Source organism: Castor canadensis, chromosome 6 (genome assembly GCF_047511655.1).
Source record: "Castor canadensis chromosome 6, mCasCan1.hap1v2, whole genome shotgun sequence".
Taxonomy (NCBI): Eukaryota; Metazoa; Chordata; class Mammalia; order Rodentia; family Castoridae; genus Castor; species Castor canadensis.
Genome location: NC_133391.1, coordinates 126,581,058 through 126,593,756, shown reverse-complemented (window position 1 = coordinate 126,593,756; position 12,699 = coordinate 126,581,058). Strand labels below are relative to the sequence as shown.

General features: G+C 33.7%; 1 protein-coding gene across 6 annotated transcripts in view; it reads left to right on the top strand.

The window, feature by feature from the left end:
• The window catches only part of Kif2a (kinesin family member 2A), a 67,696-nt gene that overhangs the window by 39,323 nt on the left and 15,674 nt on the right, over positions 1–12,699 (top strand). For 4 of the 6 annotated variants that reach the window (XM_074077429.1, XM_074077430.1, XM_074077426.1 and 1 more), the window contains exons 4-14: positions 62–116; positions 1,863–1,985; positions 2,554–2,654; positions 5,887–5,982; positions 7,278–7,332; positions 7,835–7,997; positions 10,186–10,276; positions 10,384–10,447; positions 10,986–11,077; positions 11,599–11,741; positions 12,091–12,295. In XM_074077429.1, coding sequence (XP_073933530.1) covers positions 62–116; positions 1,863–1,985; positions 2,554–2,654; positions 5,887–5,982; positions 7,278–7,332; positions 7,835–7,997; positions 10,186–10,276; positions 10,384–10,447; positions 10,986–11,077; positions 11,599–11,741; positions 12,091–12,295 — 1,188 coding nt within the window. The remainder of the gene's footprint in view (positions 1–61; positions 117–1,862; positions 1,986–2,553; positions 2,655–5,886; positions 5,983–7,277; positions 7,333–7,834; positions 7,998–10,185; positions 10,277–10,383; positions 10,448–10,985; positions 11,078–11,598; positions 11,742–12,090; positions 12,296–12,699) is intronic. The other 2 variants (XM_074077427.1, XM_074077431.1) reach the window with 1 other exon arrangement.

The window sequence follows — 12,699 nt, the reverse complement described above, 5'->3', positions numbered from 1 at the left end:
GTTGAGATCGTGATATATATGTGAAGAGAGAAAGCACAGTGAACATTTTTTTCTTCTATAGAATCGAAGGACTGTGGCATCTATTAAGAATGACCCTCCTCCAAGAGATAATAGAGGTAAAGTAAAAGCTTTATCCCTTAATCTTGGCTAGTCTTTTTTTAGTATGTATTGGCAAGGTAAATCAAAAGTAAATATTATTCTTGATGTTATTCATTTAAACTTTACATAGCTTTTTTTTTGGACAGGCTTGCTATGTAGCCCAGGTTGGATTTAATTTTTTTTTTTTTTTTTTGGTGGCATTGGGGTTTGAACTCAGGGCCTTGTGCTTGCCAGGCATGCACCCTACTACTTGAGCCCCTCCAGCAGCCCTTTTTTATGTTGGATATTTTCGAGATAGGGTCTTGCAAACTATTTGTTCAGTCTGGCCTCAAATCTCAATCCTCCTACTCTCTGCCTCCCAAGTAGCTAGGATTACAGGTAGGAGCCACTAGTGCCCAGCTTACCTGGTTAAGTTTAAGATTGGTGTTTTCCTAATGTAATAATGTCAATAATAGAAAAAAAAATTGTCAGGTGCCTGTGGCTCATGAATATAATCCTGGCTACTCAGGAGATAGAGATCAGGAGGATTGCAGTTCAAAGCCAGGCTGGCCAAATAGTTTGTGAGACCCTTTCTTGAAAATAACCCAGTACAAAAAAGGGCTGATGGAATGGCTCAAGTGATAGAGTGCCTGACTAGCAAGTGTGAGACCAAGTTCAAGCCCCAGTACCGCAAAAAAGAAAAATTGAAATATGTGTAGTAAACTCCATGAAATATGTAATTTTTATTCACCTCAATAATTTTGCAGATTTGAAGAATTAGGAGAAAGAAGGAATGAGAAAATAGCAGATTGATTTCACAAGGTTGAATTTAAAAGGGGAAAGATTTATATGCTATGAAGAGAAACCGGGGTAGAAGGATAAATTTAAGTCATGTTTCTCTGTCCGTGTGGATGGTGGTACAGCATAGGCCAGAAGTATCCAAGAAGAGACTAGAGGTAGAGGATAAAGTCCTTCCTTTAAATACTACCCTTTGAGTCTTGTGAAAATTTATATTTCTTGGCAAAATTTGCTGTTCATATTTAACTTTCTGTTCCTTTTCCATTTTTATAACATCTACAATGGGAAAAATCTCTGCTGAATTTTTACATGTTTGATGAGCAAAGAATGGGATTTGGATAAAAGGAGGGTTGGAAGGAATTTTTACATTTTTGTTTTTGTATATGAGAATAGTGTGAATTTTTCAAAATGAGAATGCTCTTAAAATTTATGTTTTATACACACACATTTTAGGGAATTTCTTTTGTGGTCCAAAATCTTAAGACATGGAAGGGTTTACACACATATTTTTAAGTGACTATTAAAAACCAATATAGATCCAGGTGCTAGTGACTCACACCTGTTTTCCTGGCTTCATAGGAATCAAAAATCAGAAAGATCCCAGGTCTCATCCAGCCCAAACAAATAGTTTATGATGCCCTGTCTCAAAAATACCCAACACAAAAAAGAGCTGGATGAGTGGCTCAAGTGGTTGATCACCTGCCTAGCAAGCATGAGGCCCTGAGTTCAAACTCCAACAAAAAGAAAAAAAACACCAAGTTTGGGACTGGGGTTGAGGTTCAAGTGGCAGAATACCTGCCTGGTAGGGACAAGTTTAGCTTTGGTTTTTATGTAAATTGTTCACCTTGAGTTTTATAGCTAAAATTACATTGGTGGAAGCTAAGTCTGCACATACTACTATCAGTTTTGTTGAGGTGTTTGTTCCTTTTACCAAGGTTAACTTTTATTGATTGGCCATTACAAATTTAATTTTTTTTCACTTACAGTTGTTGGTTCTGCACGTGCTCGGCCTACTCAACTTCCTGAACAGTCTTCCTCTGCACAACAGAATGGTAGTGTTTCAGATATATCTCCAGTTCAAGCTGCAAAAAAGGAATTTGGACCCCCTTGTATGTAAATCATGTATCAAGGATTTAGTCACTTTAGGCATACATGTATTCTCTCTTGGTCATCCTTATAAGTCCCTAAATGATAAACAGCACTCTAATTAAAAGCAGATTTCATTTTTCACTTTGGAAAAATTAATTTTGTTCTTACTATGTTAGTCTGTTAATTCAATTTTTCAGTGTATATTTTGGAGAAAAATTTTATGAGTTTAAGATTAAAACAATGTTTTGGTTGTTTTAAATTTAAAATTCCAGCCAGGTAATAATTTGTCAGATGTCATAGAAAATAGTTTGGTACTTTCTGATCCTTTGAATTCAAAGATCTGTGATTCTAAACCAAGAGATGACATGTATCAATATGTTTGAGTCATTTTTCTGACTCATTTGTATATTGTCCTGTTCCTAGTTTCATTAAAGCAGCTCATAAGTAAAGCTCACATGGGTATTACAGGCATGCTTTTTGTCATGTGTACCTTTTATAGTGTATGTGGTGAAATTATAAAATTTCTGTGTGTGGGTATAGTCCTCTAAAAAGACAAGTATACTTCTACAGCTCATGTTTTTCTTTCAGCACGTAGAAAATCTAATTGTGTGAAAGAAGTAGAAAAATTACAAGAAAAACGAGAAAAACGGAGGCTGCAACAGCAAGAGCTTAGAGAAAAAAGAGCCCAGGTTTGTAACACAAAGATATATTTTGTTTCCAATCAAAAGTTAGACTATATTGGTGAAAGTGATTGACTTGTGAAAAATTGGTAGAGGCATTCATTTAAAATTTTTATTTTATTTTTTTTTTAATTTTATTATTCATATTTATATACAAGGCTTGGGTCATTTCTTCCCCCCTGTCCCCACCCCCTCCCTTACCACCCACTCCGCCCCCTCCCTCTCCCCACCACCCCCTCAATACCCAGCAGAAACTATTTTGCCCTTATTTCTGATTTTGTTGTAGAGAGAGTATAAGCAATAATAGGAAGGAACAAGGGTTTTTGCTGGTTGAGATAAGGATAGCTATACAGGGCATTGACACATTGATTTCCTGTGCGTGGGTGTTACCTTCTAGGTTAATTCTTTTTGATCTAACCTTTTCTCTAGTTCCTGGTCCCCTTTTCCTATTGGCCTCAGTTGCTTTTAAGGTATCTGCTTTAGTTTCTCTGCGTTAAGGGCAACAAATGCTAGCTAGTTTTTTAGGTGTCTTACCTATCCTCACCCCTCCCTTGTGTGCTCTTGCTTTTATCATGTGCTCAAAGTCCAGTCCCATTGTTGTGTTTGCCCTTGATCTAATGTCCACATATGAGGGAGAACATAGGATTTTTGGTCCTTTGGGCCAGGCTAACCTCACTCAGAATGATGTTCTCCAATTCCATCCATTTACCAGTGAATGATAACATTTTGTTCTTCTTCATGGCTGCATAAAATTCCATTGTGTATAGATACCACATTTTCTTGATCCATTCGTCAGTGGTGGGGCATCTTGGCTGTTTCCATAGCTTGGCTATTGTGAATAGTGCCGCCGGGTCTCTAAACTGAAGAGAACACCCACAGAGTGGGAGAAAATATTTGCCAACTATACATCAGACAAAGGACTGATAACCAGAATATATAGGGAACTTAAAAAACTAAATTCTCCCAAAACTAATGAACCAATAAAGAAATGGGCACGTGGACTAAACAGAACTTTCTCAAAAGAAGAAATTCAAATGGCCAAAAAACACATGAAAAAATGCTCACCATCTCTAGCAATAAAGGAAATGCAAATTAAAACCACGCTAAGGTTCCACCTCACCCCTGTTAGAATAGCCATCATCAGCAACACCACCACCAACAGGTGTTGGCGAGGATGCGGGGAAAAAGGAACCCTCTTACACTGTTGGTGGGAATGTAAACTAGTACAACCACTCTGGAAAAACATTTGGAGGCTACTTAAAAAGCTAGACATTGATCTACCATTTGATCCAGCAATACCACTCTTGGGGATATACCCAAAAGACTGTGACACAGGTTACTCCAGAGGCACCTGCACACCCGTGTTTATTGCAGCATCATTTAAAATTTTTAAAGAATTCCTTTAATTAATATTGAGGAATAATGTAAGTTTTTTTGAAAATAAATTACTGTAGCAGATTTTTATTGCATACATTTTTATTTTTATTCATTTTAATGAGTATGTAACCTTTGTTCCATTTTGAGTAATATGCCATTGTGTATAGAATTCTGATGTGTATGATATAACATTTAAGAATATTAGGTTTTGATCTTAAAAAGATCTAAAAATACATTTGGAAAAGTACCCCCAAAAGGTACATGAGTATATTTTGAAGTTTATTATTTTTTTTCCCTATGTTTAAGGTCAACATGGCATAGTGAAAAGGCAGGAAATTTCTGTATTTCAGTTTATACAAGATATCCTGAGAGTCAAGTCTCCTATTGTGTCCCTCTTTTGTTCCCTTCTTGTGGTAGCAAAACTATTTAATAGCAATGAAGAAACTGCATAGAAAACTGTTGATCTTTTATCCTTGTTAGATCTTCACTTACTAGAAATTTTGTTATTGTACCTATAACTTGTCCATTGTGCTTGTATTGTATTTATTTTAATCTCAAAACTTGCTTCCTATAATAAAACCTCAGGTTGTTTATTTAGCAGTATATTCAAATGCCCTTAATCATGTTAGGTTACCAGTTCATATGTTATATGGTAGAATTGTGGATCCAGTATAATATTCAACCTGAATAAATCAGCTTATATCTGAAAGTTACTTGAGAATATCTAGTTGAGTTTTGAAATAAATAATACACAAAGCAGGTATTTACTGATAGTATAGATGCCACCTGGTGTTTCTTGTGGGTACTTCATAATACTTAAACTTCTTTCTCTTCTCCCCTCTGTCCCTCTCCCTCCCTCCCTCCTCCTTGCCCACTCCATGCCTCCTTGCTCTGTCTTTCTTCTTCTTTCTTCTTCCTTCCTTCTTCCTCCTCCTTCCTTCTTTTCCTTTCCCTACTCCCCTCCCCCAGTTCTCTCTCTCTGAATGGAACTGGGATTTGAATTCCACCTGGCACTTGCTAGGCAGGTGCTCTCCCACTTGAACCACTCAGCCAACCCTTTCTGTGATCCCTTTTAATTCTCATTTTATATTCTGCTTTCAGTTGATGTAATTGGTATTATTTCCTAGAAGGTAAATTGAAAGTAAATGTCTGTAACAGTTTTGGAACTTATATTCAAAACAAATCTGAATATGATCTATGAAAAAAATCTGACTTAAAATGTTTAGTAATTTACTGTTCATGGCTGGGAGAGGCTGTTGACTATTACTGTTTGTAACTTAATCTGAACTTTGCCAATTTTAGAGCAAGAAAGTAAACTACAGTCAGCATGTAATCACTTATTGCTTTGTGGCTATTTTGCTATGCCACAAGATTTTTCACTGTTTTTTGAGTTTGCAAAAATAGGAAATGATCATAAGTGAATATGTGCTCTGCTTTGCTAAAACACTAGATGAAGCAATTTGAAGAACGTGAATCTGGAATGCATTTTTCTAGAATTTCAGATTTTTTAGACTTCTTTGCTAGTGTTTATATGAGTGCTGTTTGTCTTGCTCCATTTTCTGAGATAAAGTATATATAATAGATGATTTTTAAATAGGTACAGGTTAGTTTTAGTGAGGAATTTTGGAAGTTAGCAGGATGTGTGCAGACTAACAAGAGTTATGTTTTTACTATGAGAGTGATTGTTAACACATGAAACCTGAACTCTGAAACAATCACATTTTTCAGTTTAAGCTTTTGCATGGGTATGACAAATAGTACTACTTAAATTGCAATTTTGAAATCACATGCAATGTAAATGTGCAATATATTAGCATTATTGTCAATTATAGTAAGTGGAAAATTCTCTCTTGTTTTCTAATAGGACGTTGATGCTACAAACCCAAATTACGAAATTATGTGTATGATCAGAGACTTTAGAGGAAGTTTGGATTATAGACCATTAACAACAGCAGATCCTGTAAGATTCTTTGTAAACTGTTGCTTTGTAACTATTTATACTATAAATAAAAACACGTTGATACCTACTAAATTCATATTGTATTTAGATATATGGTTTTTCCTTTTCTCATGAGGGCTCATGCCCTGTATTATAAGAAGAAAATCAAGAAATTCATCTGCTTTTATGCTCATCTGCTATAATTTCAAATATTTGAGGTGTTTCCCAAAGAGGTGTTCTTTATAAAGCAAGCTTCCCTGTCTTTAGCAGGGCAGAGCAATAATAGTTACGGAGTGACATAAGAAAACCCAGTTTCCTTTCTGACCATCACTTACGCTGTGATCTCAGTCCCAAGCTCATTTTCTCTTTGGCTTGGACTATAGATCCATTCAATTGTCATTCCAATTTATTATTAGTTAATTTGTTATTTTTAAATAAATATTATTTGGGCTTCAACAATAAGTAATGGTTCTTGAGGGTTGCAGTGGACCAGAAATCCAGTGCTGAACATATTCTGTAGTCATTACTTACCTCCTTTGCTGTTGAAGAATGAGAATTTGTTACTCAGAAAATACTTTTGTGAGTAATGGTACTTGTAAAAAGTAATCCATCTGACCTTGCATATACAGAATGCATTGGTTACAAAATTATTTGTGTTGTACAGATGTATTACACGTGATTTAATAGAATGTGTATTCATAACACATGTATCCTGTATATTTTTAGGTCTTGCTATACCTCCATATGTTTTACTTACTGCATATGAGCTAAGATTTTAGGACAGGCAAAGTGGCAAACACTTTTTTTTTTTAAATGGGCTTGTTGAGAATAAAATTTTTTGACTTTCAATCCCTATTTTATGTTAATTATTATTTCATTTATTTTCAAAAGTTATTGAGAGCATAACTTTTATGAAAAAATATTTGTACATAAGAACTAAACTGTTCAAGCTATTTTGTTTAGTAACTTAAGAATCCTATTTTTTTGCCTACAGTGGTCTTTGCCAACAACTTTCCCTGTAACCAACTTGAATATATGTCATTTTGCAGAATAGAAATTTTTACTTTTGTACGCACCTTCATTAAGAACAACAGTACCTTCTATAAAATTATTTCTTAAGGTGGTAGTTCACCAAAAATAAAATAAACCTGTTTGACAACCATTAAAATTTGTACCAAACTAGTTTTTTAAGCTTAACTATCATATTTGTTCTATGCATAAATTTTTAGAAACCCTGGAAGAAATATTACATAGTTTATTTCCATTATTTTATGTACCACTTATTATCACTGACAGAAAGTATTTTTTATTTCTAGATTGATGAACATAGGATATGTGTTTGTGTAAGGAAAAGACCACTCAATAAAAAAGGTATGCTGCTTAATGAGCTTTATAAAAAGTTGAATTTAGAAGCCCAGCATGGTAACACATGCCTGCAACTCTAGCTCATAGGAGGTGGGGCAGGAGAATTATGAGTTCCAGGCTAGCCTAGGCTACCAATAAGACCCTTATCTCAAACAAAAAAGAATTTTAAAAAAATTTTATCTTATTTGTTATATGCTTTTATAACCACATAAACTGGTTAAGCGAAGTTAAATAATTTTCTTTCATTTATACATTGACTGTTACACAGATTTCTGACTAGACCTGTTGGATTGTTACTGCTCTATAACTCATTGCCTTTCCTGGTTCTTATTTTACAGAAATTTTGTTTACTTTTTCATTTTACTGACTGGCATGTTTGTGGGATATTTTATTTATATTTATAGGTCTTTCTACTAAGTTCTGAGTTCTTACTACTTAAAATAAATTTTGTGTATTAATTTAAATGTTATGAAAAATACTGGGCATTGATTTTCATTCATTTTTTTAGAAACTCAAATGAAAGATCTTGATGTAATCACAATCCCTAGTAAAGATGTCGTGATGGTACATGAACCCAAACAAAAAGTAGATTTAACAAGGTACTTAGAAAACCAAACGTTTCGTTTTGATTATGCCTTTGATGATTCAGCTCCTAATGAAATGGTTTACAGGTAGGTAAACTTGTTTTAAATTAGGATATTTGTTCTTTTACTGTCATCACCACCATGAAACTTACATTGTTCTTGATACAGCTCTCTGGAGGTATGATACACTTCCAAAAGTAGTTTTCATTGCTAGTTGATAATTAATTTGTTATGTACATATCACAGACACACATAGAGATTTCTGGAAGATGTTAAAGTAATTTGGAGGAATGGGGGAATTCTAATTTTTACATTTTAAAGTCTACTGGTAAAGAAACTTGAAATATCTGTTATATATCAGTCATTAATTTGCCCAAGTCCTTCTTTAGCATATATTATCACTTAAGGCAAAAAAAAAAAAGGTCTGTAAATCTACTTGCATTTGCTTAATTTTTACCTGTTTAAGCCTGGCGATAATTTAAATACCTTAGATTCTTAGGTTTGCATATTAAATTTATAAACAATTCAAATTTACATTTATTAAATATGTTAACAGCCCTAATTTTTATGTCATAACTAGATTTCTACACATCAGTTTGCACACATGTTCATTTCTACCTTTCTGGTTTTTTTTTTTTAAATGGTGCTGGGGATCAAACCCAGGGTGATGCTAGGCAAGCACACTACCACTGAGATATATTCCTCCATGGATATTCATCTTTAGAAATTACAACATCCATTTTACCAGCATTGCTATTTTATTTTATATAGAAGTTTTTGCAAATATTTGGATGCTGTGTTTTACTGCCTTTTTGTTTTATAAAATTACCTAGAAAACAGAAGCTTAGAGCTTATAAGAATCCTAAGAATTGAAAGTGTTCCAAATGAAATATAGTTAGAACAACTTCACTAATCTTAAACTAATAAACTGGGAGTTCATTTGTAAAGAAAACAAATTAATGAATGCTACACGGACATAGTGTGAAGAATGAATTTTAAAAGGGAATTGTAATCATAAATTGTATTTTTTAGCCTTTGGCAAACTGAATTCTTTCCTTCTCACTCCTTTTACCTACTCCTTCTTCATAAAATGTCTGTTTGACTTTTATAATAGTTTTCAAATAATCATTATGAAGGTATGTTTCTGTGTGTATAACAGATTTAGTTAATTTTCTGTTTTACCCTGTATTTATATTTCTTAACTTTATCAATTCTTTTCTTATCCTCTCTCTTACACTTATTGAGGAAATAAATTTTTTTTTGGTCCAGTCATTCTGCATACTCAGTTCTGCTTGATCAGAACTTTTTCCTGTATTTGTTGTTCTGTACCTTCTCCAGTTTTGCATTAAAAAAAACTTTAGCAGAGCTATATGAAGTGTTCTACCTATAGATTTGTTTTCTGGCACACTTTTTAGTTCTCTGATCAATGAAGTATTTCTTATTCCTTCCCCTTTTTATTTTAACTGTTACTTTAAAAAAATTTTTTTTGTGGTACTGGTCTCTGACCTTGGGGCCTACACCTGGAGCCAATCTACCAGCCCTTTTTGTGATGGGTGTTTTTGGGATAGAGTCTCCTGAACTATTTCCCCTGTCTGGCTTTGAACCTCCAATCCTCCTGACCTCTGTGTCCTGAGTAGCTAGGATTACAGGCATGAGCCACTGACACCCAGCTTGTTTTTGTTTTTGCTTTTTTTTAAACTGGAGTTTGAACTCAGAGCCTCATGCCACTTGAGCTACTCCACCAGCCCTGTTATTTTGACAGTAGATCTTACCAATATGTTTGAACAACATCCCAAGCCATATTTTAACATTCTTTTCCTAAACTGAGACATTCAGCTTAGAACTCAGTGTCCTGTAAGTTTTAATTTTCCCAAGTATAAATTGTCCACATGCAAGGTAATCATTGTTTTTCTACTTATTTAGAAGGTCTAAAGATAAGTTTTGGTAGGGGTGTTTTCCCTTTATTAGTTCTTCTGTATTGAGATTACACTCTTTTGATTCTGTTTCTGCTGAAACTATACTTGATATTTTTGTTTGTTTTCATCATACCTGCATTAGTACTGTGACCATTTATTACAGAATTTTAACTCAAAATGATGCTTTAAATAGCTTTAAGCAATTTAAGACATTTATTTAAAATAGTTAACAAAGATTTGTTTAAAGTCTTGCCATATGCTTTAAAATTAATAAAATACACTTTATATTGTTTGGCATTGCTTTTATTTATTCAACTTAAGTATTTGCAACACCCTTTGACATGCATTTTATTTTTAAGGTTTACTGCTAGACCACTAGTGGAAACTATATTTGAAAGGGGAATGGCTACATGCTTTGCTTATGGGCAAACTGGAAGTGGTAAAACTCATGTAAGTTAACTCATTAAAGTTACACTCTAGTATGATGCTATTGTTTCTTTCCTTAGAAACCTTCACTATAGGACCTAAATTCTTTATTTTTTTGTTCCAAAATGTAGACTATGGGTGGTGACTTTTCAGGAAAGAACCAAGACTGTTCTAAAGGAATTTATGCATTAGCAGGTAAATGTCTTTTTATATATAGTTTGTAATATATTAAGTCAATTGTAGGTTATCAGATTATTTGAAAAGAAGAAAAATCTTTATTATATTTGTGTCAGTATAATCTGGCACATTGTTGAAAATTAGTATAAATTATTGAATGGCTACATTGTGAAAGCTTCTGTGGGAGCGTGGCTCAAGTCACAGGGCATCTGCCTAGCATGCTTGAGGCCTTGAGCTCAAACCCAAGTACTGCCAAACACAAATAAAAATAATAAAAAGCTTCTGTTTGGTATCATTATGAGAATGATCTTGTTCTGACCACCTATAATTTTATGTTATTTGTAAGGATAAGTAGTAGCATCCTTTTATGAAATACAAAGAAGAATATAGCTCCTATTACAACTTTTTTTGTCAAGTTAATAATGAGTTGTTACTGATGCTGTCATCCTAGGAAAGGATTAACTGATTCTCTTAAAATTAGAAAAATTAAACTGCATTTTAAAGATTTATATTTGATGCATCTTCAAAATGTTCTTTATATGAAATTTTTTAACAGCTCGAGATGTCTTTTTAATGCTAAAGAAGCCAAACTATAAGAAACTAGAACTTCAAGTATATGCAACCTTTTTTGAAATTTATAGTGGAAAGGTATGTAGGACTTTTGATTTTTATTTTAAAAAATTGTAGTAAAATATAGGGCTGGATGTGGTGATACATAACTATAATCCCAGCCACTCAAGAGGCCAGCCCCTGGCATAAAACATAAGACCCTATCTGAAAAAAACACTAAAAGGAAAGGATTGGGGCATGGCTCAACTGTTATAGCACTTGTGAAATCCTAAGTACAAGCCCCAGTTCCATTTAAAAAATAAGTTGGTACAATACATGTATTATTGTAACCATTAAGTGTGCAATTCAGTTACATTAAACATATCCACATTGTTTTACAACCCCTACCACCTCAAACTTTATGTATATTTAGAATATTCTTTTAGAATTTATGTCTTGAGATTTTCAAATGTCAGTTAAAGCTCCCAATGTTGTGCACTATGAATATAATAATAAGGACCTTTATTTTCATCTTTGAAATAATTTTCAGGCTGTGACTTTATTTTTATAGAACTGATTTTTTTAAGCTAGTTCTCTAATTTGAATATGGTTTTTCATAGGTGTTTGACTTGTTAAATAGGAAAACAAAATTAAGAGTACTAGAAGATGGAAAACAGCAGGTTCAAGTGGTGGGATTACAGGAACGGGAGGTGAAATGTGTTGAAGATGTACTGAAACTCATTGACATCGGCAACAGTTGCAGGTAAAGCTCAGGAAAGGGAACCTTTAGCTTTAGATACTGTGGGGTTACTGTCAAAGCAAAGCTAAGATGTGCTTTAATAAAATGTCTTGGAAGTAAAAATCATTGTTCATAAAAACTTTTTGTTACATAGTGATTTATGTGATATCTATTATTAATACCATGTTACAAATAGATTAGAAGGGTATAAGATTAAGTTTTATGGATCTGGTTATATCTGTTACCAAATGGTTTCAAAGGTGAAAATTGGCCAACTAGATTTTGTGTAGTTGATTTTTTATAAATGAAAATATCATGGTTAATATGTAAACTAAAGTTTTTATGCATCAAGATGTCCTTAACCACATTGTAGAACATCTGGTCAGACATCTGCAAATGCACATTCATCTCGGAGCCATGCAGTGTTTCAGATCATTCTTAGAAGGAAAGGAAAACTACATGGCAAATTTTCCCTCATCGATTTGGCTGGAAATGAAAGAGGAGCTGATACTTCCAGTGCGGACAGGCAAACTAGGCTTGAAGGTGCTGAAATTAATAAAAGCCTTTTGGCACTCAAGGTAAATAAAATGTACTTAATGGTGAAAGGTCTTTGGCTTTAGTTTTGTTTGCTCAGTTACAAAAAAAATAGAGCATGTTTTACCTATTAAGAAAAGAGTTTTTCAAAATTCAGTGTGCATTATACATGAAGTTACAGATTTTATTGTACCTACAGTTTTTCTTTACATACAGTAGTCATTCTTTATAGATGGGATAAAGGATATGCAATTTGGCAGGCCAATTCTGAGGCTGCTCTCAGAATTATGGCCTAAAGAGCCATAATTAGTCATATTTTCTTAGGCAAGAAGGCAAGGGGCCACAGAATTGAGCTAAGAAATAGTTTCTTAGAAAAAATGTCAAGTGGCCACATTTTTGGGGACCAGGTAGGTCATCATTATCTTTTCCTTTACTAGAAAAGCAAAGG